Below are 24,193 nucleotides of genomic sequence, written 5' to 3'. Positions count from 1 at the left end.
ATTTTTTCTTTTATCAAAAACATTTTTTATTCTTAAAATTGGCTGCTTATAAGATTCTTGCTGAGGCTCGTAATCCAAACATTGCATTGTTTTTTGGCATCTTCAATGTAATTCCTGACCTTGAAGTTGATAGCTTTTGCATATACTTGATGTCATGTTATGTAAATTTTATTTCCGTTGCAACACACTAATACTCAACCAGTATAATATGCAGCTGGCTATAAATACATCTAAGATAGTTATAATATTCAGCTGATTACAACTTTGCGAACCAGACATGTATAATATGCAGCTGGCTATAACTTTGGAAACCGCCTCCTCTTACTTTGCTAAGCAAAGTTAGAGGTGAACATTACGGTTCTTTTGCCCCTGCTGTGATCCATTGGATTGAAAACAGGCTGCCTAGATTTAGCGCTACAGTACTTGTGCACAGCAAAATCAGTATATCATTCTCATAAATAATACGCACGCTATCTTGTTTCAGTGCAGATTACTATTTACACTCTCATAAATTATTGTTTGTGGTATTATTTACCTCTGACTTTGCTTAGCGGCGGTTCCACAACTTTGATATTATATAGCTAGGCCAGCCGTATCATGGGGCCAGATTTGGCGGATCACCATCAATGCAGAACGTGATTAGGCCGTATCAGCTATGACAAACGAATGCGCAGGCGCACCGCATCAACCATTTCGATATTGTAAATCGCCTCGTGCCCTCGTGAACTACTGCGTGATGTTCCGGGCCAAGTCCGACGACGTCTTCATCCTCTCCCCGACGAGCGCATGGACAAGCTGCAGCAGACGCTGGCCGAGGCCCTGACGATGGTTGATTTCGCCGGATGCATCTGCCGCCGCAACCGATTTTTTGTTGTAGTCTTTGGATGCTCTTTTTTTGTTCAAAAAAAGGTCCCATTCTTCTGGTCTTGAAATGAAAAGATATCTTCAAATTCTTAGACTTCTGACTTGCCGTTTTGGTGTCCTTGATGTGTTCACCTATTCGATCTTCTGTAAAAATGGCACAGCCGTGAAGGGGATATTTCCCATTGCGAAAATGAGAAATCCGAACATTAGGATACTGGGTTGCTGTTGATGACCATTGCTAAAATCCAATAACTACTTCAGCAGTCGCAAGAGCTATAACAAAAATTGAGAAAATGACTCCTTTTAATTGACAAAGAAAAAGTCGCGGAGGCCAGAGGAGAAGCCGACACAGGGAGAGAGAGAGAGAGAGAGAGAGAGAGAGAGAGGTCGTAAAGCAGCTAGCAAAGGCGAGCGATGATATGAACGATCGAGTCGAGACTCGAGAGTGGGACACGGCACCTCGATCTATGCAAGACAAGAGCCCCATGCAGGCATTGCAGCACTGTAGCTAGGAGTTGTATTATTCTTTCTCGCGCTACGCGAGGCCAACAAATGGAAAGAAAGAAGCGAAAGCTAGCCTCTTTTTGTTACGATCGACGACCCCAGCAAAGCCTGGTCCTAGCTACCATCGTCCCTTGCCCTTTCCCTTTCCCCTTCCGGATAAGGATGTCGAAAGATTGATAGATGGACAGATAGACAGATAGATACAGATGAAATGCTACCATATTTCTTTTCGTTTATTTATCATTAAATTTTTATTATAGTAATTTTGATTTTACGTTTTTTTAAATTTTTAAAACTTTCATATTATTAGATTCATCGTAAAATCTAATTCATTAGTATTGTATATTTTCAAATATTTATAAATTTTTTTGTTGAAAATTACAATATCAAAATTCCTAGGAGGGACCGGTCCATGGCAGCAGCTTGCATGGATCGGCCTCAAAAGGAGGACCAGCAGCTTTGAGGCCCAGCAGCCAGCAGGAGTCCAGGAAGTCAGTGCAACCCCAGGCTGGCACGAACGTGTAGTGTTCCATCCATCCAGTGGAGATCATATCATATACATACATAAACTTGTAGTGGTCAGCTCAATCTTCTTGCCTGACGTATGTCTGGTCAGAGTCTCAGAGGTCGACTCCGATAGTCCATCACGGATTTATGAAATTGTAATTTACCATACACCATACACCATACGGCACACCGACTGACTTCCTTTAGCCCGTCTTGGAAGTGTAAAATCCTACCCACGGCCGTAGAAACCCACACATGTGAGTGTTAAACCATCCTAACACACCTACCGTGAGTTAAAACGTGTGAGCATGACTTATAGAATTCTCATATCAGTTCTGAGAATAAAATTAGTAGAAGTTCTATTATATAGTAGTATGTAGTTTTCAGTTTAAAAATGATTTTGTGAGAGTAATTTTTTTTAAATGAGCTAGATACTGAAAGCTAAAAAAATCAGCTTCTTCTAGTTTATTTTCCTCACAAAATCAATTTCAAATCACTTTCAACTTAAAAAACTATTTCTCACATAAAATTATTTCCTACAAAGAATTTTAATCTGAAAGAGTCCTACCAAATATGTCTTAATAACCTCACGGATTAAATAGCTTTTTCAACAAGCCGAGCGCTCAATGGTATAACTATACAACCTGATTGGCATAGGTAAGGCAATGACTATGTGAATGGAAAACCACGCATCAATCTCGATCCACTAGCAGACCCTCCTACCACTAGATATTTGTATCCACCGTATGTACATACGTATATATATGTATATGTATATATATATATATTAGTACTATTCTACATTCAACTTGCCCAGTCCACTCCACCAGCAGCCCACCCCGGCCTAGCTCGCACTCGCCTGTGTGCAGCACGCAAGCCCCTACGCCTATCAGACATATGATGTGTCGGCAAAACAAACTATAAAAACTACTGATAACTGCTAACACTACTGATGATATAAACTACTGACCAATTTTACTATAATTATTATTTGAATAATTTGTGATAAACTAATGTGTGAGCTACCTAATATGAACAAGACTCCTGCCTCATATTACTTTTGGGTTTCTCTCTTAAACGATTTTAGCCCAGCCCTAACACACATCCTTGTCAACAAACGCATAGGTCTCTTGTTTCAAGAAGAACATGATAATAATAGTGCAATGTTAATTTTTATCATGCATGTGGAATCACACAAATTTATTTGTACTATTTTTTCAGCTCTTGAGTACTAGTCAATATCTGCCTGGTAAGATGCTGTAATAAGTTCAGTCGTTAGTCTTCGTTTTTGACAAATAGTTTTATGCATTGAATGAGCATTGGTGTACTTATTTACTTATAAAGAGAAGGAAAAACTGGGGGAAAAAACACTCTGAACCTAACTATATGTCATTTTCAAGCAAATCCCTTCCCCCAACACACATATCCACTTTTCGACACACATGGATCTACTTGGACTATATGGTAAAAGAGCTAAAGTATGGCATGTTGTTGAATGGCACACAATAGGCTCACGATTGTTGGAGACCAATTATACGGTAAGGGAGCATGAGGTGGGCGGATGACACCCTAATTCCATGTTTTGCAAGATTCATCTTTGGTGAATAATCTAGGTGCAGATCAACTTCATGGAATCAGGTTGCTTTAAGCCCTAAGTTTTGCGGTTGAAAAATCATTCATCTAGAGACACTGAAAGCGAAGAGAGAAATAAGAGAGAGGTGGATACTTCCTATTAACAGAGACAAGAAAAGGAGGAGGAGGACGGGGCGATGGCAATGGTGGCAGCGAAAAATCTACATTTTTCTTTAAAAGAGATGAAAAAATTAAAAGTGACAGTGGGTCACTTTTTAGCTTTTGCATGCTTCTAGGTACCTATTTGCTAAAAGAAGAAGGATGTAGACGCATAAATAAACTTAGGAATTGTTCATCTTGCAATTTTCCTTCAAAATAAGACATAAATGTTCAAATAACTGCAACGGCATAAGTTAAAAGAAAATTAAATATTATTCATCTAGATGCCAATAAAAGGGTTCAATTTAACAAGATACAAATATATAACAACTCATTGGGCCTAAATCTAGCTCAACGTACCTATGCATCAGTGGACAGGAGTATACTTAAACGTACAAATAATCGCAAATGTATGTCTAAAATGAATAGTGCATACTTTAATATACCTAAATATGAGTCAAATGTTACAGATGGCATGAATTCGAATCGAATGTCTAGGTCGGAATCAGATTCCCTTCTAATTTCTCCAAGGAGGAGTTGTTCTGGAAACAAAGAAGTGACCAATGATGGCTACTTAAAGGGGATGCTAATACTGATTTCTTCCATTGTTTGGCTAATGGGAGAAGAAGAAAATGTTCTATCATTTCTTTGGAAACGGATCATGGTGTTACCTCTAATCAAGGTGATCTAGAGACACACATTGTTGATTTTTATAAGGAGCTTTTTGGATCATGTCCTGCAAAAGGAGTCAAATTATCAGAGGATTTTTGGGGCTTGCAGGGCCAGCTCACAGATCTGGACAAATCTTAGCTAACCTTATCTTTTACTAACAAGGAAGTGGAATATGTTATTTCTGAGATGAAATCTAACTCTACCCTAGGACCAAATGGTTACTCAGTGACTTTTTTCAAAAACTTCTGGAGTTTGATCAAGAATTATATCATGTTGTTGGTCCAAGATTTCTATAATCAGAAGCTTGACTTGAAAAGACTAAACTATGGTGTGATTACTTTGGTCCCAAAGCTTAAGGAAGCTAACACCATTAAGCAGTATAGGCCTATCTATCTTTTGAATGTGGACTTTAAATTTTTTGGGAAATTACTAGTTAATAGATTAGATCATGTTGCTGATAGGGTGATCAGTAAGAATCAGACTGCTTTCATCAAGGGGAGAAATATCCTTGAAGGGGTAGTTATTCTACAAGAAACTATGCATGAGCTTAGAAGAACTAATAGAAGAGGTGTAATCCTCAAATTGGACTTTGAGAAGGCTTATGACAAAGTGAGATGAGCTTTTGCCCAGGATGTGTTGCAAACTATCTAGGGAGGAAAAGTTTGCATTAATATAAATGGTATAAGAGTACTTATTTTAAAACATATCAGGGGGTGAGACAAGTGTTGGGGATGATCTTCGGAGGGTACCACGAAGTCTACTGAAAATATTGCATGCCTGCCATTGCGGCTTTGTTTTAGGGACTTCATCTGCAAGCGGCGAAGATCATGAAGCACCGTCGGTCGAAGGGTGTAGGCGCGCCCGCATCTTCGATCTCCCGTACTGGTGAAGACGAGGGCGATCTTCGACCGACGGGTGAAGTCCATGCCCGCGGTCCTGAGCGATCACGGCAGGCGAAGATACGAGCTAACCTTCGCTCGAGGGACAAAGGCTATCTGACGGACATCCGAGTGGAGAAGGCTTCGATACATCTTCGAAGGTAGAGATCGTTGCGGGACAGTGGGCCCGTTTTTGGTCGTTCGGGGTAGGGTTGTAATTATGTAATTGTGCTCATTTGTACAATAATGCCCTCGGATATTCCAAGAATGTAGTAGGTGAGGGGGTAGGATTTGTAAATCGCACCTATGGTGGCCGGGTACGGGCTATAAATAGGGCCACACTGTATCTAGAAAGGGCATCGAAAGACTGTTCCACCTCTAACACATGTCACTCTTAGGGCCCTTCGATATCCCTGTATCCGAAGACCCACTTTGTCTGGGATTTCGGTCCCAACAGTTGGCGCCGTCCGTGGGGATCGAACATTTCGACAACATGCCACCCAAGAAGAAAGCGAAGCCAGCCGGAACAGTGGAAGAATTGCCAGAACCTCCAGCCGCAGCTAGACCTTCGGCTGAAAGACCCCCTTCAGCCATACCAGGATCAAGTAATGCTTCGGCTGGTGGAGCTTCGGGCAGACGAGAGCAACATTGCGGAGTTGAGGTAGCGCCACAAGTACCTAGTGATGGCTACCACGGCGAAGCAGTCCGGGCTAATGCGGAGCCGATGCGGGTCATGGAACCAATAGATCGTGCACTCTTCGAGCCTCCAGCAAAAGAAGGCGAAAGGGCGCGAAATGAAGAATGGGAAGACCTTGACGACTCCGTAGAGTATGAAAACGAGGAAGAAATGAATGAAGAGAGAACAGCCAGGCAAGAAGCCAAAGAGTTGGAAAGGCAGATAGCGCAGAAGAAGCGCATGTTAGATGGCTTGGCAGCAAGTCGAAAAGCCGCAGAATACCGCAAGCGGGCAGATGAAGCTAGGAAAACATTGGAAAAAATCCAAGAGGAAATCGATATGCTGCACCAAGCGGAAGGCATGTTTCGCCAGACGAAGCCTCCGGGAGACATGGCACGAACTTCACAGGAGCTTCGACGGAGGTCATCCACGGGAGACCCAGAGTCCCCATTGGCCATGGATCTGCAAAATCAGCCATGGCCGTCAGGGTTCAAGATGCCCAGAGTGGTTATGTTTGACGGAGAGTCAGACCCAAGGGAATTTGTAATGAGCTTCGAAGTGGCTGTGGAGTCTGCCGGAGGGGATGGTACAACATTGGCGAAAGCTTTTGTATTGGCCATAAAAGGGATAGCAAGATCCTGGTACTCCGCGTTGCCCCCAAGATCCATATATTCATGGGAGCAATTGCGTAGTGCACTGTACATCAATTTCCAGGGAAATCAAGCAGACAAAATTACCGCAATCGACCTCTTCACACTGAAACAGCAACCAACAAAAACCTTGCAGAGCTAAATGCGCCGCTTTGTGCACATGCGTTGTCAAGCAAAGGGGCTGAGCGAAGATACAATAATCGATGCGGCAATACAGGGCATCAAAGGAGGGCTATTAGTAGGAAAGCTCACGAAAAAAAGACCCGGAAGTGTACAAGAGCTGCTTAACAAGATGGAAGAGTACTCAAGATCTGAGCTCGATCATCTCCGAAGGAAAAGTGAAATGGCAGCCTCGAAAGTAAAACCACATGCATCAGCCAGAGAGGCAGGCAATAGCAATCTTAGAGACAGATTACACCATCCAAGAAAGCCCGAAGTTTCTGACTATCTAAGGCAAAAAGAAGTCAATCAAATTAACTCCAGCCCGTTCTAAGTCGCTCAAGGAGCAAGTGAAGCTCATAGCGACCAATAGAGGAGGCCGAGCCGGTAGGGGAAGAGGCTACGAAGGCCGAGGAGGACGGGTTCCGCAGGACCCAACAACCTTTTACTGCGAGCTGCATGGCAAAGGAGCTGGCCACCAGACCAAGCAGTGCCCGCAGGTTGTGGCTATGAAAGAGAACTTGGCGAAGCAGTCTCTTGATCACGCGAGGACCGTACACTATGCAGCAAGTTTCGGGAGAAATGAAAGGTGGCAAAACCATAATCAGAACATGGCATTTGCAAACCAGTGGTGATAAATTCCTGCACCGCAGTATACACCTGCAGCCTCGGCTCAATTGGATCAAACGAGGCAAATGAATCTCCAGAGGGAGCTACCTCCGCCACCACCGAGGCCCGCGATCGAAGCACCACCAGAGAGCAGCAAGTCCGTGAACACGGTAAATCGTGGGTACAACATGGTGTTGGCCATCTCAGGGGGATCTAACAAGCAGACAGAATCTAAGAGACAACGAAAAGAATATGTGTGAAGGGTCAACCACGTCAGAGTGGGACCAATGTACATTCATTCAAGGTGGTCAAACGTTCCCATTACATTCTCGCAAGAGGATACGAGGGTCTTAGACTACCCACACACAGATGCCTTCGTCATTACAGCAAACATCTCGGGAAACGAAGTGTACAAGATCTTGATAGATGGAGGAAGCTCAGCGGACATCATCTTCGCTGATGCTTTCGACAAAATGGGGCTGCGTCGAAGCGACTTAAAGCAAGCTGGATCACTATTGCTAGGCTTCGGCGGAAATACAATCAACGCTCTGGGAAAGATAACAATCCCAGTGTTGTTTGGCGAAGGGATGAGTTTCCGTACGGAAGACATTACCTTCGATGTGGTCGACATTGATTACCCATACAATGCGATATTCGGTAGGGGAATCCTCAATACATTCGGAGCAATGCTGCACCACGCGTACTTGTGCATGAAGATGCCTGGTCTTGAAGGAGTCATAATGGTATTGGGAGACCAATGAGTGGCCAGATGAATCGAAGTGGGAATAACTCCAGGAAGACGAAATGTCCACATGATAACAGAACCTTTGACGAATCGGGAGGAAAGTTACAACCAGTCGAAGATAAGCAAGGCAGCGAAGGCTGCACCAGAAGGAGCGGCCAGAATAGTGCAGCTACATCAAGAAAAACAAGATAAAAGAGTCACCATAGGAGCGGAAGCTCCAGTGGAGGACCAACAATAACTTATAATGTTTCTCCACAGTAATGACGATGTCTTCGCTTGGTCCCCTAAGGACCTGAAAGGAGTAAGTCGGGAAATCATTCAGCACAGCTTAAATGTGGACCCCAAAGCGAAGCCAAGGAAGCAAAAGCTTAGGAAAGCTTCAAGTGAAAGAGAAGAAGTAGCGAAGGCTGAAGTGAAAAAGCTGCTCGATGCCGAAGTCATACGTGAAGTAATGCACTCAGAGTGGCTAGCTAACCTAGTGTTAGTAAAGAAAAGCAATGGAAAATGGAGAATGTGCATCGACTTCATAGACTTGAACAAGGCTTGTCCCAAGGATGACTTTCCATTGCCTAGAATAGATCAGCTGGTAGACTCCGCGGCTAGTTGCGAAATGTTAAACTTCCTAGATGCATACGCAGGGTACCACCAGATATGGATGGCGAAGGAAGATGAGAACAAGACAAGTTTCAGAACCTCCTTCGGCATATACTGCTTTATGAGGATGCCCTTCGGCCTCCGAAACGCTGGCGCAACCTTCACCAGGTTGGTACAAACAGTACTAAGTTCACAGCTAGGATGAAATGTCTTGGCCTATGTTGATGACATAGTGGTCAAGAGTACTAGAAGGAGCCAACATCTCGAAGACCTACGTGAAACCTTTGGAAACTTGCGAAGAGCAGGGTTAAGGTTGAACCTAGAAAAATGCATCTTCGGAGTACAATCCAGAAGGCTACTAGGGTTCTTGGTGTCGAAGAGGGGCATCGAAGTGGAACCTCAAAAGATACAGGCGATAATAGATATGAAACCCCCACAGAACAGAAAGCAAGCTCAACGCCAGGCAGGAAGATTGGCGGCATTAAACAGGTTCATTGCAAAATCTGTAGAGCGAAGTCTACCGTTTTTCAAAGTGTTAAAAAGCTCCAACCCATTCAAATGGGATGCGGAGCAGCAAGTAGCCTTCGATCGATGAATTAAAAAGCTACCTGACGAAGCTTACAGCGCTGTCCATCCCTGATCCGGGCGCGGATTTATTGTTATACATAGCGGCATCCCCTTCGGCAGTAAGCACTGTACTTATGCAGGAAAGACTCGAAGACAACAAATTGCACCATTCCCAATATATTATGTATCAGAAGCTCTGGCAGACCCAAAAAAGACATACACAGAATTGGAAAAAGTAGCATATGCACTAGTGATGGCATCCCGCAAGCTTCGCCATTACTTCACATCTCACAAGATTACAGTATCAACTTCCTTGCCTCTTCGCGACATGTTTGAAAACAAAGAAGCCATTGAAAGAATAGCGAAGTGGGCCACAGAGGTCGCCCCATTCATGATTGTTTTTGTGGCAAGAACATCGTTGAAATCGCAAGCATTGTCAGACTTCGTGGCAGAATGGACTCTGCTAACCGAAGCCCCGAATGATGAACTACTAGAACCTATCTGGACCGCATATTGCAACGGAGCCTGGGGAGCTACAGGAGCAGGAGTTGCGGCGATATTATTCTCACCTTCGGGCACAAAGCTGAGATATGCCGCCAGATTAGAGTTCCGTTCAATAAACAATACGGCGGAGTACGAAGCGGTCCTCCTCGGACTTCGCAAGGCAAAGGATTTGGGCGCCTGAAGAGTGCTAGTTAAAATAGACTCAAAGGTCATAGCAAGCCAAATTGACAAGACATTCTAGGCAAAAGACCTAGAGCTGGTTAAGTACAGAGCAGCAGTGCGAAGAATGGAAAAATACTTCCTAGGATTCACAGTCAATAGTATATCAAGAAATGATAACTTCGAAGCAGATGAGCTAGCAAAAGCTACTTCGCAAAACCTGCCTATGCCTTCAGACGTTTTCTACCAAAAGCTGAGTGAACCAGCCACTGAGGACACTTCGAAGCAATCATGTTCCGTCGCGATGATCAAAAGCGAAGACTGGCGCTCTCCAATACTGGCTTATCTTCGTGATCAAGCCAACATCGAGGATCATGTTGGGGAAAAGCGTATGGCCCAGAGAGCTCGAAACTACAAAGTTGTGGGAAATAATTTGTACAAAACCAGAGTCTGTGCACCATTCTTGCGATGCATATCTCAGAAAGAAGGACAGAACCTGCTAAAAGAAATTCACAGCGGGTTGTGTGGTTCTCATATGAGTACAAGGGTTCTAGTTGGAAAAGCATATAGGCAGGGCTTCTATTGGCCGACAGCAGTGAATGATGCGGATCAAATGGTTCGAAGTTGTCAGTAGTGTCAGTTTTGGATGAAGGGGTCAAACAGACCCTCGACGAAGACACAGCTCATTCCACCGATTTGGCCACTAAGACGGTGGGAAATCAACATTGTTGGCCAGCTTCCACCTGCTCTAGGAAATTTGCGATATGCTGTAGTTGCGGTCGAATACTTCTCCAAATGGGTGGAGGCAATGCCACTCGTAAGCATAACATCAAGAAACATACATAAATTCCTATGGTAGAGTATCATATGCCGCTTCGGAGTCCCGAGCGAAGTAACAATAGACAATGGCACTCAATTTGATAGTGCCGGTTTCAGGGATTTTTGCAATAGCCTGGGGATCAAAGTAATTTTCGCATCCGTATACCACCCACAGTCTAATGGGGCAGTTGAGAGAGCGAACGGCATCACCTTCACTGGTGTCGCGAAGCGTCTGCAGGGGCTGCCAAAAGGGAAATGGGTCGAAGAATTTCCTAAGGTATTATGGTCATTAAGAACAACGATTGAAAGACCAACCGGATTCACTCCATTTCGCCTCATTTTCGGCGAAGAGGCCATGACCCCAGAGGAATGCAAAACCAAATCATTTAGGGTCAGAAACGAACCAGAGCAAGGCGAAGAGTCATCGTCAAAGGATGCCCTCGAGGAAGTGAGATTGCAAGCCATCGAAAAATCTGGGCAGGTATCAACAGGAGACAAGAAAATGGAGAGATAGGAATATATCTGAAAAAACCTTCGCCCCTGGAGATCTGGTGCTGTGAAGATTCGGTACAACAACATCGGTGGGAAAACTTCAGAGTAAATGGGATGGTCCTTTCTTAGTCAAAAGGTCGTTAAGACCTGGCTCATATCATCTAGCTAATATGGAAGGTGAGGAGCTTCCACACACCTGGAATGCAGACAATCTCCGCAAGTTCTACGCCTGAAAGTCGGCAGCCAAGACGAAGACTTCTATGTAATTTTTCTTTATGCAATCTTTTCGTGTAATCAAATTGTAAGGGAACTGCACTCTTTTCCTCACAGGGGACCCCTTCGTTAGGGGGTGAGGTTTTTAACGAGGCATGAACCCATGTAAACAAATTGATATAGTACTACCCTCAGAAAATACTGCTTGTTTCAAGTACTAGTAGTTTATCGTCGAAGTGCGCCAACCTAAGGGTGGATTGGTGCACCAATCGACCACTGGAGGGCCACACGTGGGCAGCGTGAAATGAGGTGTGAAGTGTCAACGAAAAAAGACGTACACTTTCGACCTCTAAGAGTGCCTACCCCCGCACCGAAGGAGAAACAAACTTTTGGAAGAGAAGCCGAAGTGTCGTCCGACCTAAGAAAAAGTGACGCACTTGAGGCAGAAGTCGGGGGATAAGAGTGTCTGCCCCCGCACCGAAGGAAAAACAAACCTTCGGAAGACAAGCTGAAGTATCGTCCGACCTAAGAAAAGACGACGCACTTCGAGCACAAGTCGGGGGCGAAGAGTGCCTGCCCCCGCACCGAAGGATAAACAAACCTTTGGAAGATAAGTCGAAGAGTCGTCCGACCTAAGAAAAGGCGACGCAAATAAAAAAAAGAGAGAAAAGTAAAACAAACGACTAACGCAAAAGCGTCCGATCAACAACATAAATTTCTATCAGCCGAAGTTACCTGCGACCAAAAATCGGGAGGGGGGGGGGCGGCATTTAAAAAACTATTCCTGTGCAATCGCATGTACCTGCGACAAAAAATCGGGCAGGGGGGGGGGGGCAATGTTGTTCGGTACATCATGGCCGACGCGACGCCCCATATGAACAATCGAGAATGCCATTCACCAAAGATAACACTGCGCAAATAATCAATGAGGCCCTCCTAAGACCTGGAAACGTCTTAAATCGCAAACGCTGCTTCGAGCGCGGTGCCGCCGAAGTGCCCCAAAAGAAAACAAGTTATACTGTAAATACAAAATTTATTCCGCAGAGCAGTCAACATCAAGATCAACAAAATCTTTATACCACCGACTGAAAACAAATTGAAAAGCAATGCCTTCGCTTGCGTGAAAACGCATGGTTGGGGCCAGTGGGGCCCCAACATGAGTCAAATACGATGGAGGTGCTCGAAGACCATCTTCGCCGCCACCGTGTTCTATTACATGCGAACAAGGGCCGCGGCGATAGCAAAGTTGCGGCCGGTGCAGGAGGGGCTCGTCGTCTTGAGGCTCAACCTTTGGCTCAAGGAGCATAGACGGACCTTTGATGTCTCCCCTCGCGGTACGGCGCAAGTCGCGCTCAGCTCGGCCATTAACTAGCATTGAAGGGCTAAGAGATTTCCAAAACGCCTTCGTCCTAGCATTCATAGCATCATACGCTCTACACTTCACATGCCAATACCGCTCGAGCTCGACATCGGCATGACGGCGGCGAAAAGACTCCCAGCAAGACCAAGACACATAAATATTGTCCCCGCATCATGGTCAAGGGGACAACCTCTTTGGCTACCTGCGCAGTGTCTGAAGGGAGGACCTACCCAGGGAGCGCAACAAGTCAAAAATACTTCGTAACAAATGTAAAATATATTACGTCACCAATGTGCATTACATTGCTCGATCACAAAAGCAAAACTAAAAACGAAACGACGCTTCGCGCTGAATCATCCCACCTTTCCAGTATCTTCGGCCGTCGCAGTTGTTGCTTTAGAGGAGGGATCATCCCTCGCCTTGGCCTGCAAAAGAGATATTTCATTACAAAAAATATTTATGTGCTACAACCAAATAAGAGAACAAGTAATATAAAGCAGCGTACCCACTGTCGGTTCATCTCCGCTTCTCAAAGAGCGAGCTCACGACCGTGTTTGCACCAGTAGTTGGTGGTAAATGATCGAGCGGTGCTCTTCGATGCCCTCGTAACGGCCGAAGTTGACAAGTCCATCGGATACTGGAAGGTAGATTTCTGAAGAGCAGTATGATGGTCACAGCCCATCATCTCAATCGATTGCATGAGACTTTGGGCGGCGACCATCGCGCAGAAGTCACTGTAAAGCTGAGTAGCAGGGAGAAGGCTTTCGCTGGTTTCACTGAACCAACCTATAAGTCCTCCCAGCCTGACAAGATCAATTGTTGGGGGAGTCGCTGAGGCACCAATACCTTCGAAGGTATGGCTGATGGCTTCGCATGCGGCGACTGCCTTCGGCTCGAGCTCCCCAATCACGTTAAGAGCATCCTTGGAGAAAGCCTTCACCTCGCTCAATTCGACTTGCAGCTGCTGTGCCTTAGCTTTTTCTGACGCACAAAGCGCATGCAGGTCGCACACTTGCGCCTCGGAAGATTGCAGGTTTTGGCGCAGGCAGTTCACTTCATCTTCAGCAACTTGCTTCTCTGAGCGAAGGGTGCTGAGTTCCTTTTCAAGCTGTTCCAAGCGCGATTCAGCATCCCTCACTCAACGCGATAACTCGCGCTTCTAGCCTTCGGATTTTTCGGCGCGCTTTTGCAACATATCAATTTGCGAGTGTGCGCTTCGAGCACGGGCTTCGGATTTCTCCGCTTGCTTGCGCTGAGCCCGTGATAAAAGCAAAGCCTGGAATGTCGCACACATGTGAGCAAAATACTAAGTACAATAATATTAGAAAATACCGGTATACCTTCGCAATCGCCACGTCGGAAGCGTCGAGGAGCTCGTTGGTGGGTTTCTGGCCGAGCGGGATTTCAACCTCGGGGAGGACGAAGGTGCTGAAAATCCTCTTCGCGTCATCAACCTCCCCGACGCTTGGTTCGAAAGAGGAAGGCTTGAATGCCTCAAGCGCTATGGCCTTCGCGTCAAGCATCCCGCCAAGGCCCATCATTCCCTTTCCGCCGTGGCGAGGCGCGCTCGGGGTCGACGCCTCAGTCCTGGAAGAGGAACTCGAGGGCGAAGAATATGCTACCACTTCAACATTATCGGTTCCCTCATCTTCGGTTTCCCGTGGTAGCCTCAGGGACTGTTCCCATCTCTGTCATCTCCTCGTCATCACTCAGGATTAGCATTGGAAGGTCCACGCACGAACAGAACAATGACTTTGAAGCCCGGCCATCCTGGGTGCCTTCGGGAGTTTCCCGCATGGGCACATCACGGGATGCGGCGGAACCTTCTGAAGACATTTCTGCATGGGCAACTTCGGGGGCAGCTTCATGTGGCCTCTTCCGGAGGGCAAGGGCCTTCTTCGTCCGACCTCCCTTTGGCGATCGCTCAGGATGTTTCCTTGCGTTGAAGGACCACCGGCAGCCTCTTCGCCTACATCCGCTGCCGGAGACCCTTCCCTACCACCCTGCAGCATGGTGGAGACCTTTGGCCTTTCAAGATAAGAAAGGCCTCGGTATTCAAAGACTCGATTCAATCTTCGAATGAGGCCTTTTTCAGCGCACAACTGTGCTTCGCCCGGTGTAAACTTGCCGACAAGCATCACAGCTCTAGCATCCACTTCGGCCACCGACAAATCTGGAAAATATCAAAAACCAGTAAGAAAATAAGGTCGAAGACATAAAATATATATGAATATTTTACAGGCAAACGAGTACCCGTGAAGCCGTGCACAGGAGGGTGGGGCCGGCAGAGCCCCTCGGGCCCTTTTTCCCCAAATTCCAGGATAGTCCAATCCCGGCTAAGGGGTCAAACCCCAGCAACTATGAACTCCTCCACCAGGTCGCGAGTAGATAGATATTTCGCGCACCTAGCGAAGGCCTCGAGGGCTGTCTGTTGCGACGCTTTCAATCGCACGTCTGGCGCGCGGTTTCCCTTAACCTCTTTGCATTTCGATACGAGAAATTCTTCGGCGTCCACCTTGTGGTAGAACCACCATTGAGTCCAGTCACTGGGCCATTTATTCTTGTACACGACGACATGCGTAGTTAGCCCAGCGCGGTACACGAAATTCAAGCAGCCGTAGTGAGCCTCGCTCTGAACTCCGCGGGCGAAAACCGGTTTGGGTTGATGATGAAGCCGATGTGCGGCAGCGAAGGCCCTAGCGGATGCCTTCACTCCTTCCGAACGAGCGGCCCAAGCAAAGAGCCCTATCCTCACTATTGCGTTGGGCGTTAGCTGGTGGAGATAGACTTCGAATAACTTCAGTACTTTAATGACCATGTCATCGCATGGTAGGCGAAGACCCGCTCAGAAGTAATGGACAAACACAACCGCTTCGTCATCGGCAGGCTCCGGTGTCTCCTGTTGACCGGGAAGCCGAACCTTCGAAACATCACTAATCAACCCTTCCTTCACAAGGCTGGCTAGCACTTCGCTATCCACCTTGGACTGCCCGATCCAGTACGTCTTCGCGCGAGAAGATCGGACCTTCGGCGCCATTTGGCTCAAAGAGGGTCACTCGAACAGCAAACTACGCGAAGAGCTAAAAACCAGGGCTTCCTCCGAGAGGCTCGAAAAAACTCAGGAGGCTTCGTATGAGAGCGACAGCTTCAGCAAAGGCGCGGTAAAAAATATTTACAGCGGCATGATATTTATAGTGTAGGGCGATGGCGGTTAGAACTGCACGTGTCAAAAATTGAACCGGCGGGAAAAACTATGCTTCGGTGTACATCAAGAGCATTAAATGCAGGCAGTTACTAAGGAACCTTTTAGCAGTTACCAAGAAGCCGTCTGGTAACCAATGACAAAAAATAAAATAAAAACACAACAACAATAATAATTTTCAATGACATGCACTTGCTCCATTAGACTTCGACAGGCCGAAGGGGACGGCGTTGAGACATCTTGCAGACTACAGGTTCGGCCTATCGAAGATAAACCTTACCAGTAGGGGGCTACTGTTGGGGATGATCTCCCCCCCCCCCCTCTTCGGAGGGTACAACGAAGTCTACTGGAAATATTGCATGCCTGCCATTGCGGCTTTGTTTCAGGGACTTCATCTGCAAGCGGTGAAGATCACGAAGCGCCGTCGGTCGAAGGGTGTAGGCACGCCCGCATCTTCGAACTCCCGTACCGGCAAAGACGAGGGCGATCTTCGACCGACGGGCGAAGTCCATGCCCGCGGTCCTGAGTGATCGCGGCGGGCGAAGATACGAGCTGACCTTCGCTCGAGGGACGAAGGCTATCTGACGGACATCCGAGTGGAGAAGTCTTCGATACATCTTCGGAGGCAGAGATCGCTGCGGGACAGTGGGCCCGTTTTCGGTCGTTCGGGGTATGGTTGTAATTATATAATTGTGCTCATTTATACTATAATGCCCCCAGATATTCCAAGAATGTAGCAGGTGAGGGGGTAGGATTTGTAAACCGCACCTGTGGTGGCTAGGTACGGACTATAAATAGGGCCACACTGTATCCGAAAAGGGTATCGAAAGACTCTTCCACCTCTAACACGTGTCCCTCTGAGGGCCCTTCGATATCCCCGTATGCGAAGGCCCACTTTGTCTGGGATTTCGGTCCCAACAACAAGGGGATCCTTTTTCCCTTCTCATGTTCAACATTGTGGCTGATATTTTGGTTAGTCTGTTGGACAAGGCTAGGCAAAAAGGTTTGATCAAAGGGGTTATGACTCATTTGATTCCAGATGGTTTGACTCATATTCAATATGTAGATGACACTGTTGTGATAATTGAAGGAGATGATATATCTATCTTGCATTTAAAGTTCATTCTTTACTGTTTTGAGTGGCTATGTGGTCTCAAAATCAACTACCATAAGAGTGAGGCTTTTGTGTTTAGCATGGAGGATTCTGATAAGCATAGAATTGCTAACATGTTGAATTGTCAACTTGGTAATCTCCCTTTGAAGTATCTTGGGATCCCAATTTTTGATCATGTCTTAGGCATGGATATCTTTGATGGTGTCATAGACAAATTGAGCAAGAGATTAAACCGATGGAAGGGTAAACATATGTTCTCTGGAGGAGGGAGACTTATTTTATTGAACTCTTATTTAAGCAGCCTTCCCACGTATATTATGGGTTTCTATAGTCTGCATGCATGGGTGCATAAAAAAATGGACACTATTAGAGCTAGATTTTTTCTGGAGAGGAGCTTCTAACAATTTTAAATATCATATGGTGAGATGGCCGGCTGTTTGCAGGCCGAAGGAGTATGGGGGACTGGGTATTGTTAATACTAGGCTCTTTAATTCTTGCTTAATGACTAAATGGATTTGGAAATTATATCATAACAATGAGGAAACTTGTTGCAAGCTGCTTAAAGCAAAGTACATGGCTCATGGAGATATTTTTAGTTCTTCTGCTGTGAGGGGCTCTCAGTTTTGGCAAAGTTTACATAAGATAAAACACTTGTTTAAGTGGGGAGCCATTCACAAAGTTGGAAATGGTATGCTTACTTCTTTTTGGCATGATGTGTGGTTACTGGAAACCCCTCTAAAAATTGTATTTCCTCATCTTTTTGACATCTGTTGCAATCCCACAGCCAAGGTGGCTGAGTGGTACAACTCTGAATGGGAAATTGACTTTCGACGTATTTTTGGTGATGTGGAGTTAGAGGAATGGTCTCAGTTGCAATTTGATCTTCATAATCTGAAACTTAACCATGAAAAGGATCATGTTAGCTGGGCTCTCACCCCAAACAAGAAGTTTTTCACAAGGTCTTTATATCACTTCTTGACTTTTGGGGGTGTTTCTAGTAAGCTGGCAAAGAAACTTTGGAAATGCAATCTTCCTTTGAAAATTAGGATTTTTCTGTGGCAGTTGTTCCAAGACAAGATTCAATCTGGACATCAACTTAAAAAACGTCGCTGGCAAGGAAGCGAGCGTTGTGTTTTATGCAATTCTATCGAAACTGCTGACCACATCTTTTTCAGATGCCCGATTGCTTGCTTTGTTTGGTATATGATTAAGGAGATTTTTGGCTGGGATAATCTCAACGGAATGGCTTCCGGATAGATTTGGTGTGAGCTATCACTTAGGTCTTTTTGTTTTGCAGGTCTCGCGTGGGCTCTTTGGACTGATCGAAATAAGATGGCTACTAACAAAGAGTTCCCTAAGCAACCGATTGATCTTGTTTTCACTGGTGTTTCTTTTATACAGAAATGGGGCATTCTTCTGAAGAAGGCAGACAAGCTGAAGGTGGAAACGATGATAGCAAGGGTGCTGCAATGGGCCAGGAGCTTCAAGCCTACCGATTATCATCCTTCAAATACCATGTTCATTTAGCTCTTGTTTTGAACTTTGGTTTTGGATGTACTTGGTTAAACTGGTATTCCCAGTCATACAGATGTTGTAATTGTTCTATCGCTTTCAATATAAACGGGGCTGTAACGCCTTTTGTCTAAAACTTTGTCCGGATGGATCCTCGATGGATGAAGTCGAATTTGATGGAAATCGAAGATATATACATAATCAGTAGGAGTTTCAAAAATGGAAAAGGAATATATGATCGGGACGGCTGGCCAAGTTGAGTGATGGATCCCTCTTTGACCGCCCGAAAATTATTGACTGGCCATGGTTCCTTCCTTCCCTGTTGCGTCGTCCATCGGCGCCGCCGTCCTCTTTGACCCGCCGAGCGTCCTACACGCTGCAGCTGCAGACACACTGAAACAGATTAGCGGCTGTTCGTCGTCGTCGTCGTCGTCGTCGTGTCGGTTCTGCAAGCAGACCGTTGAGCCCAGCCAACTGACCTGCCACTCGGGTACACTGAAGGTCGCCTTTCCCTTTGTGCGTCCGTCCGCAAGTCGGTGTCTCTCGCGTTCGTGCGTGTCGATTTCCAACACCTCGGCGTCGTGTAACCCACCGTTTACTACAGCCGGTGGTTCCTGTTGTCTTTTTTTTTTTTTTTTTTTGCTTCTAATTCTGTGCGGTCTCTCTTCGACGACTGCAACGGCGATTCGCGAATTAACCTCGCCCTCAGTCGGCGTCTCACTCGCGCTCTGGTTGTCAACGGCGCGGACGCGAGCTCCGGCGACATGCGACGCCGACCCGGCTGACCGCTGAATTCAGTTCTTCCATGGGCCATGCCTGCCTGCCTGCTTGGTTGCATGGATGCCGGCGCCGCGCGATGGATCGGACGGTTTGACCTCAAGACAGCGACGGTCATGCCTAAGCATGCAGGGCCATCTCTATCCAGCTACGAGTATATGCGACGGCCGTACTTTGACTCTGCAGGCGTTCCAATCCAATCCAATCCAAAGACTCGACTCGATCTCTTGTTTGGAGGGAGCCGGCGGCCAAAATAGATGATGGACTTTCTTGGTGCCCGTGGACAGATGCAACCTATCCGGCCAGCTTAATCCAAGGAACAGAACAATTAGTCAAACTAGCTTTACTAGTAAATACAGATTACTGTAAATTGGATAAGTCCAAGAGCAACAGGAGCAGAGTTCATTTTGACAGCTGCTAACTACCCTTTTGAAGCTAGGAAGGGGTATATTATACACGAGAACTGTTACACCTCCGACCCCTTCTCGACTGTACACTGTAGCACGCCTTCTGTAGCACGTCACACGGTAGTAACACATGATGCGAAGGATCGGCCGGACGTTCCAGTCATATGCATAGTGTATATAATAATACGTCCTGGCGATTTAACATCTCTCTCAATGTGTGTGTCGGTTTAATTTTGAAGACGTCGCTGTACATGTACGGCCAACGAACAAAGACGTACGGGGTCTCGCCATCTCGAGTATTCTCTTTGTCCTACCATATCAGTAACACGCTCCCCTCTCTCCTGCTGACGTGTTTCTCGTTGGCAGCCTAGCTACCTCACTAGCAAGGGATAGGTGTCCGAGGATGGGAAACTAGATTACTAGAAGCAGCAGGAAATATCAGATACTTCAGAATAATATCAGGCTATTATGATAGAAGATGATTAGTTGAGATTGATTGTAATATCTTTGATACGATTGGGTTCTACCTGTAGAACTGATTTGAGATTCTACCAGGGGTATATAGAGAGAAAGATCAGTTGCAACGCTCTGCTTTATTCCCTTCTCTCGATCGGTAGATATAGCTGTAGTGTCCAACTTGAATTGACGTATCGCGGTTGAATAATCCGAGACGTTTCAACACTTGACATGCATGGCTAAATGTAGCTTGCAAAGCATCCAAGTCGATTATATTTCTGGCACACAGCAATAGCACATGGTAAAGAAACATTACACATGAAAAACATGGCAATTGTGATATGTAGTGGTGGAAGTCGTAACCCGTAACCACAAGCCCAAAACCTTTTCACATTCTCTAATATTCCTACGATCGACATGTATAGGCCAGAAGGTCGTCCCTTGTGTAATATTTTCTACATAGCATTATCTCCTTAATTTTGTCGTTCTACATTTTCTTATTTTTATCTTATCAGTTAACGGATAAGTAATTTAACAGGGTTGGAAAAAATATAGAAGGTGCATAAATGTCATTTCAAAGGGTTTGAGCAATACAATAAGCGGAAATTCGTTTAAAAACCACCAAGCAAAGCAATAGCTACGTATCTGGTTGTAGGAAATGGAACTTCATCAGGAAGCTAGAGTAGTCTTGTACATGTTATTAGTAGTTGGCATAATAATAATTTAGGTGGGTGGGAGAAGGATTTAATTTGAGGGCTGAACTTTTACCATTTTAAACTCTATATAGAGACGTGATTTTCGAAACAGAACTCCGTTTCAATAGTATAATACGAGCTCGCAAGTTAAGTTTGGTTTATACCGATATGCAGAAGTCACTATTGTACTTTTCTGATATGTTAATAAAGTGATGCTCTTAGAAAAAGTCCCAAATTATAAGATAACCTTTTTGTCATCTTTTCTCAAAAGAACTAAGTTCCAATAGCCAAATCGGCTAAGTGGAACAACTGTGCTCCAAGCCTCCCCAAGGCAAGAACTCCCCTCCTCATAAAAATAAAAGACTATCTGCTCATCTGTCTATAGAAGCGCGTTTGTACAGCCGGGCGAGCCTCTGAAGTCCAAAGCTTTAGCTGCTCTCCCCGACGCATGCCCAGCCGGATCCATCGATCCAGCTCGCGCGACGGCAGATCGAGGAGGCATATCGCTAGCTAATTAAGGTGGATCCCCGGAGCCATGGGAAGAGGCCCCTACCCGCCGCGGACGAGGAGGAGACACCGGCGGCGGCAGCCAAGAACGAGCAGGAGGAGCATCCCGTCGTCGCTCAGCACGGCCACGAAGCCACCTTCAGCGCCGGCGGCGTCGGCGGCCCGTCGTTCGCCACGCCGCTTGCCGGCCCTTCGCCGCAGGCGTACGCGCAGTACTACTACTCGGCGCGCGACGACTACGACGCCTCCGCCGTGGCCTCCGCGCTGGCCCACGTCATCCGCGCCTCCCCCGACCACCAGCAGCCCCCGCCGCACGGCTTCTACTCCGCCGCCGCAGCGCCGGGACCGGGAGACCAGCAGGCGGCGCACCCCGGCCACGCCGCGGCCGAGGAGGAGCAAGGTACGCACGCACGTAGCCATCCCATCCGTCGTTGTAAGCCTAGCATAGCACTCAATTACTTCTTGTCCTGCGTGCGCACGCATGCCCGAGGGCCGAGGCTCGATCGATTGCGAAAGCATGGCACGCGCGCGCGCGGTTTCTGCTCGATTGCGCCGTTTGGAAAGCTTCGTCGCATCGGCCAAATCAGTGACACCTCCATCCAGTTGTTGTGTACCGCAGCTAGTAGTAATAATCTGCTCTCGACTCTCGAGAAAGCACAAGATCGACCTCGCCAGTATCATGCACGAAGATACGCCAGTAACTATGATGAATTGTGTGGGAATATTTTATGCGGGTACACGCGAACGAAGACGTTGGCTCTGATGAAACGAAGCCTGCTCCTGTATGATTAGATGAACACAGATCAGAATTAAGTAAGGAGCATGTGTGTGTGTGTGCAGGTGGGAGGCGGCGGCACTACCGAGGGGTGAGGCAGCGGCCGTGGGGGAAGTGGGCGGCCGAGATCCGGGACCCCAAGAAGGCGGCGCGGGTGTGGCTCGGCACATTCGACACGGCGGAGGACGCCGCCATCGCCTACGACGAGGCCGCGCTCCGGTTCAAAGGCACCAAGGCCAAACTCAACTTCCCCGAGCGCGTCCAGGGCCGCACCGACCTCGGCTTCCTCGTCACTCGCGGCATCCCCAACCGCCACGGCCACCACCAGCCCGCCGCGGGGGTGACGCTGCAGGCAACAATGCCGCCATCGCCGCACCAGGGCCAGCACCATCAGACCGTCGTGCCGTACCCGGACCTCATGCAGTACGCGCAGCTGCTGCAGGGCGGCGGCCGGGGCGACCACGCGGAGCCCCAGCATCAGGCGCAGCTCATGATGATGGGTGGTGGCGCCCGCGGCATCAACCTGCCGTTCAGCGCCGCGTCATTCTCGCCCTCGTCGTCGTCGGCGCCGCAGATACTCGACTTCTCGACGCAGCAGCTCATCCGGCCCGGCCCGCCGTCGCCCGCAGCGGCAATGTCGTCGGGCGCCGCAGCGCCGTCCACGCCGTCGTCCACGACAACGGCGTCGTCGTCGCACAGTGGCAGTGCATGGCCGTACGGCGGGGAGCACAAGAATAAAGACGCGTAAGGAGGAGCTGGGGATATGCATGCATGCAATTTGCCATGTTGACACGATCAAATCAAGTAGTCAACTGTACGAGAGTAAGTGGTGGTGGCCATTTTTGCTGGGAACATAAACATTTCTTGTTTGCCTTCTTTTTCTTTTTCTAAATGCTCTTCTTTTTGTTCATTTCTAGTTCATTTGAAGAACTTTTAAGAAGTAGAGAGTTAGCTGCTAGAGTTTGCTACCTTGTTCATCTCTTTAATTAATGTGTTAAAGTGTCAACTACTCAATTGTCCAAACTAATCCAAAGCAAGAAGAGAGGAATCTGATTGATGAAATAGGACATGTTTTGTTTCTTCAAATGATTCATTTCCTCTGTCCATATATTTGGTTGGAATTAAGATCTTGCATGTTCTATGTTTGGCTTACATTGGATTATTGTACAAAAGGAACCACATCAATAGATGAACATATATTAGCCGACTTTAAATGACTTTAAATTGGAACATTGTTTTGAGACATGATATATTAATCAAAATTAACTAATATGATGGAAAAGGGAATGTTATCGATTAATAGTTTCTTCTTATTAAAAGTTTTGACTTTTTTTTGGTGAAATTATTCTTTAATAATGTGCTGTTGCATCAGGCATTTGTTCTCTCTCAAAATTTCAGTTAGTTCCGCTATGCATAGATGCCCTTTCTTCGAAGGGTGTTCCCTATGTCTTAATTTAAGCACGTGTCATAGTGTTCTTGCGTGTCCGCAATGGAGTACGTAGCATCTTCCAAACTCCAAACCAAATTTACTTTTAGAAAGAAATAAAAGGAGCACCTGAACTTCCATAAGAATCTAGTGAAATTTTTAATAGGTGTTTGGTGAAGGCATTTCTTTTTATGAGATGCATTGAGGATTATCCTTAGGTAAATTAGCAACCAATATATACACTCTGTTTAGCAGGATTCTAGCTCTTAGTTTCATTTAATCTGGTGTTTATAAGTTAATATAAAATTATTTAAGTATTTATTTTCAATCTAAAATATAAATAAGATAACTCACTTAAATACTTTTAGTGCACCTTTAACTTCAGCTCTTAAATTTTTAGACCTAGGAATATTCTGCTCCAAAAAATTTTAGAGCTCAAGAACCCATAATACCACGCTGAAGCCATGCATTTCTTTACCAAATTAATTTTTGCATATATTCCAGCCTCACAGCATCAAGTACTATATACTAAAGTGCCCGGATCCCTGAATTCTACTGCATCTACTGTAGCAGTGGGCCTTGTGTATGTATGCTCAAGAACCCATAATACCACGCTAAA

General features: G+C 46.3%; 1 protein-coding gene across 1 annotated transcript; it reads left to right on the top strand.

The window, feature by feature from the left end:
- Nucleotides 1-18,834: 18,834 nt before the first annotated feature.
- On the top strand, nucleotides 18,835-23,289 carry LOC133925444 (ethylene-responsive transcription factor ABI4-like). The gene is made up of 3 exons (XM_062371372.1): nucleotides 18,835-19,047; nucleotides 21,377-21,773; nucleotides 22,214-23,289. The coding sequence occupies exons 1-3, from the start codon at nucleotides 18,835-18,837 to the stop codon at nucleotides 22,894-22,896; spliced, it is 1,293 nt and encodes a 430-aa protein (XP_062227356.1). The 3' UTR covers nucleotides 22,897-23,289.
- Nucleotides 23,290-24,193: the final 904 nt, after the last annotated feature.

Source organism: Phragmites australis, chromosome 7 (genome assembly GCF_958298935.1).
Source record: "Phragmites australis chromosome 7, lpPhrAust1.1, whole genome shotgun sequence".
Lineage (NCBI taxonomy): Eukaryota > Viridiplantae > Streptophyta > Magnoliopsida > Poales > Poaceae > Phragmites > Phragmites australis.
Note: the sequence above shows the minus strand (reverse complement) of the source record. Positions and strands in the feature narration are given on the sequence as shown.

Excerpts from the sequence above, each read along its gene's own strand:
- LOC133925444 (XM_062371372.1), top strand. The coding sequence starts at position 18,835 with ATGGTTCCTTCCTTCCCTGTTGCGTCGTCCATCGGCGCCGCCGTCCTC. Across the intron at positions 19,048-21,376 it reads TGAAGGTCGCCTTTCCCTTT|CTAATTAAGGTGGATCCCCG; the intron begins GTGCGTCCGTCC and ends GCATATCGCTAG. Across the intron at positions 21,774-22,213 it reads CGCGGCCGAGGAGGAGCAAG|GTGGGAGGCGGCGGCACTAC; the intron begins GTACGCACGCAC and ends GTGTGTGTGCAG.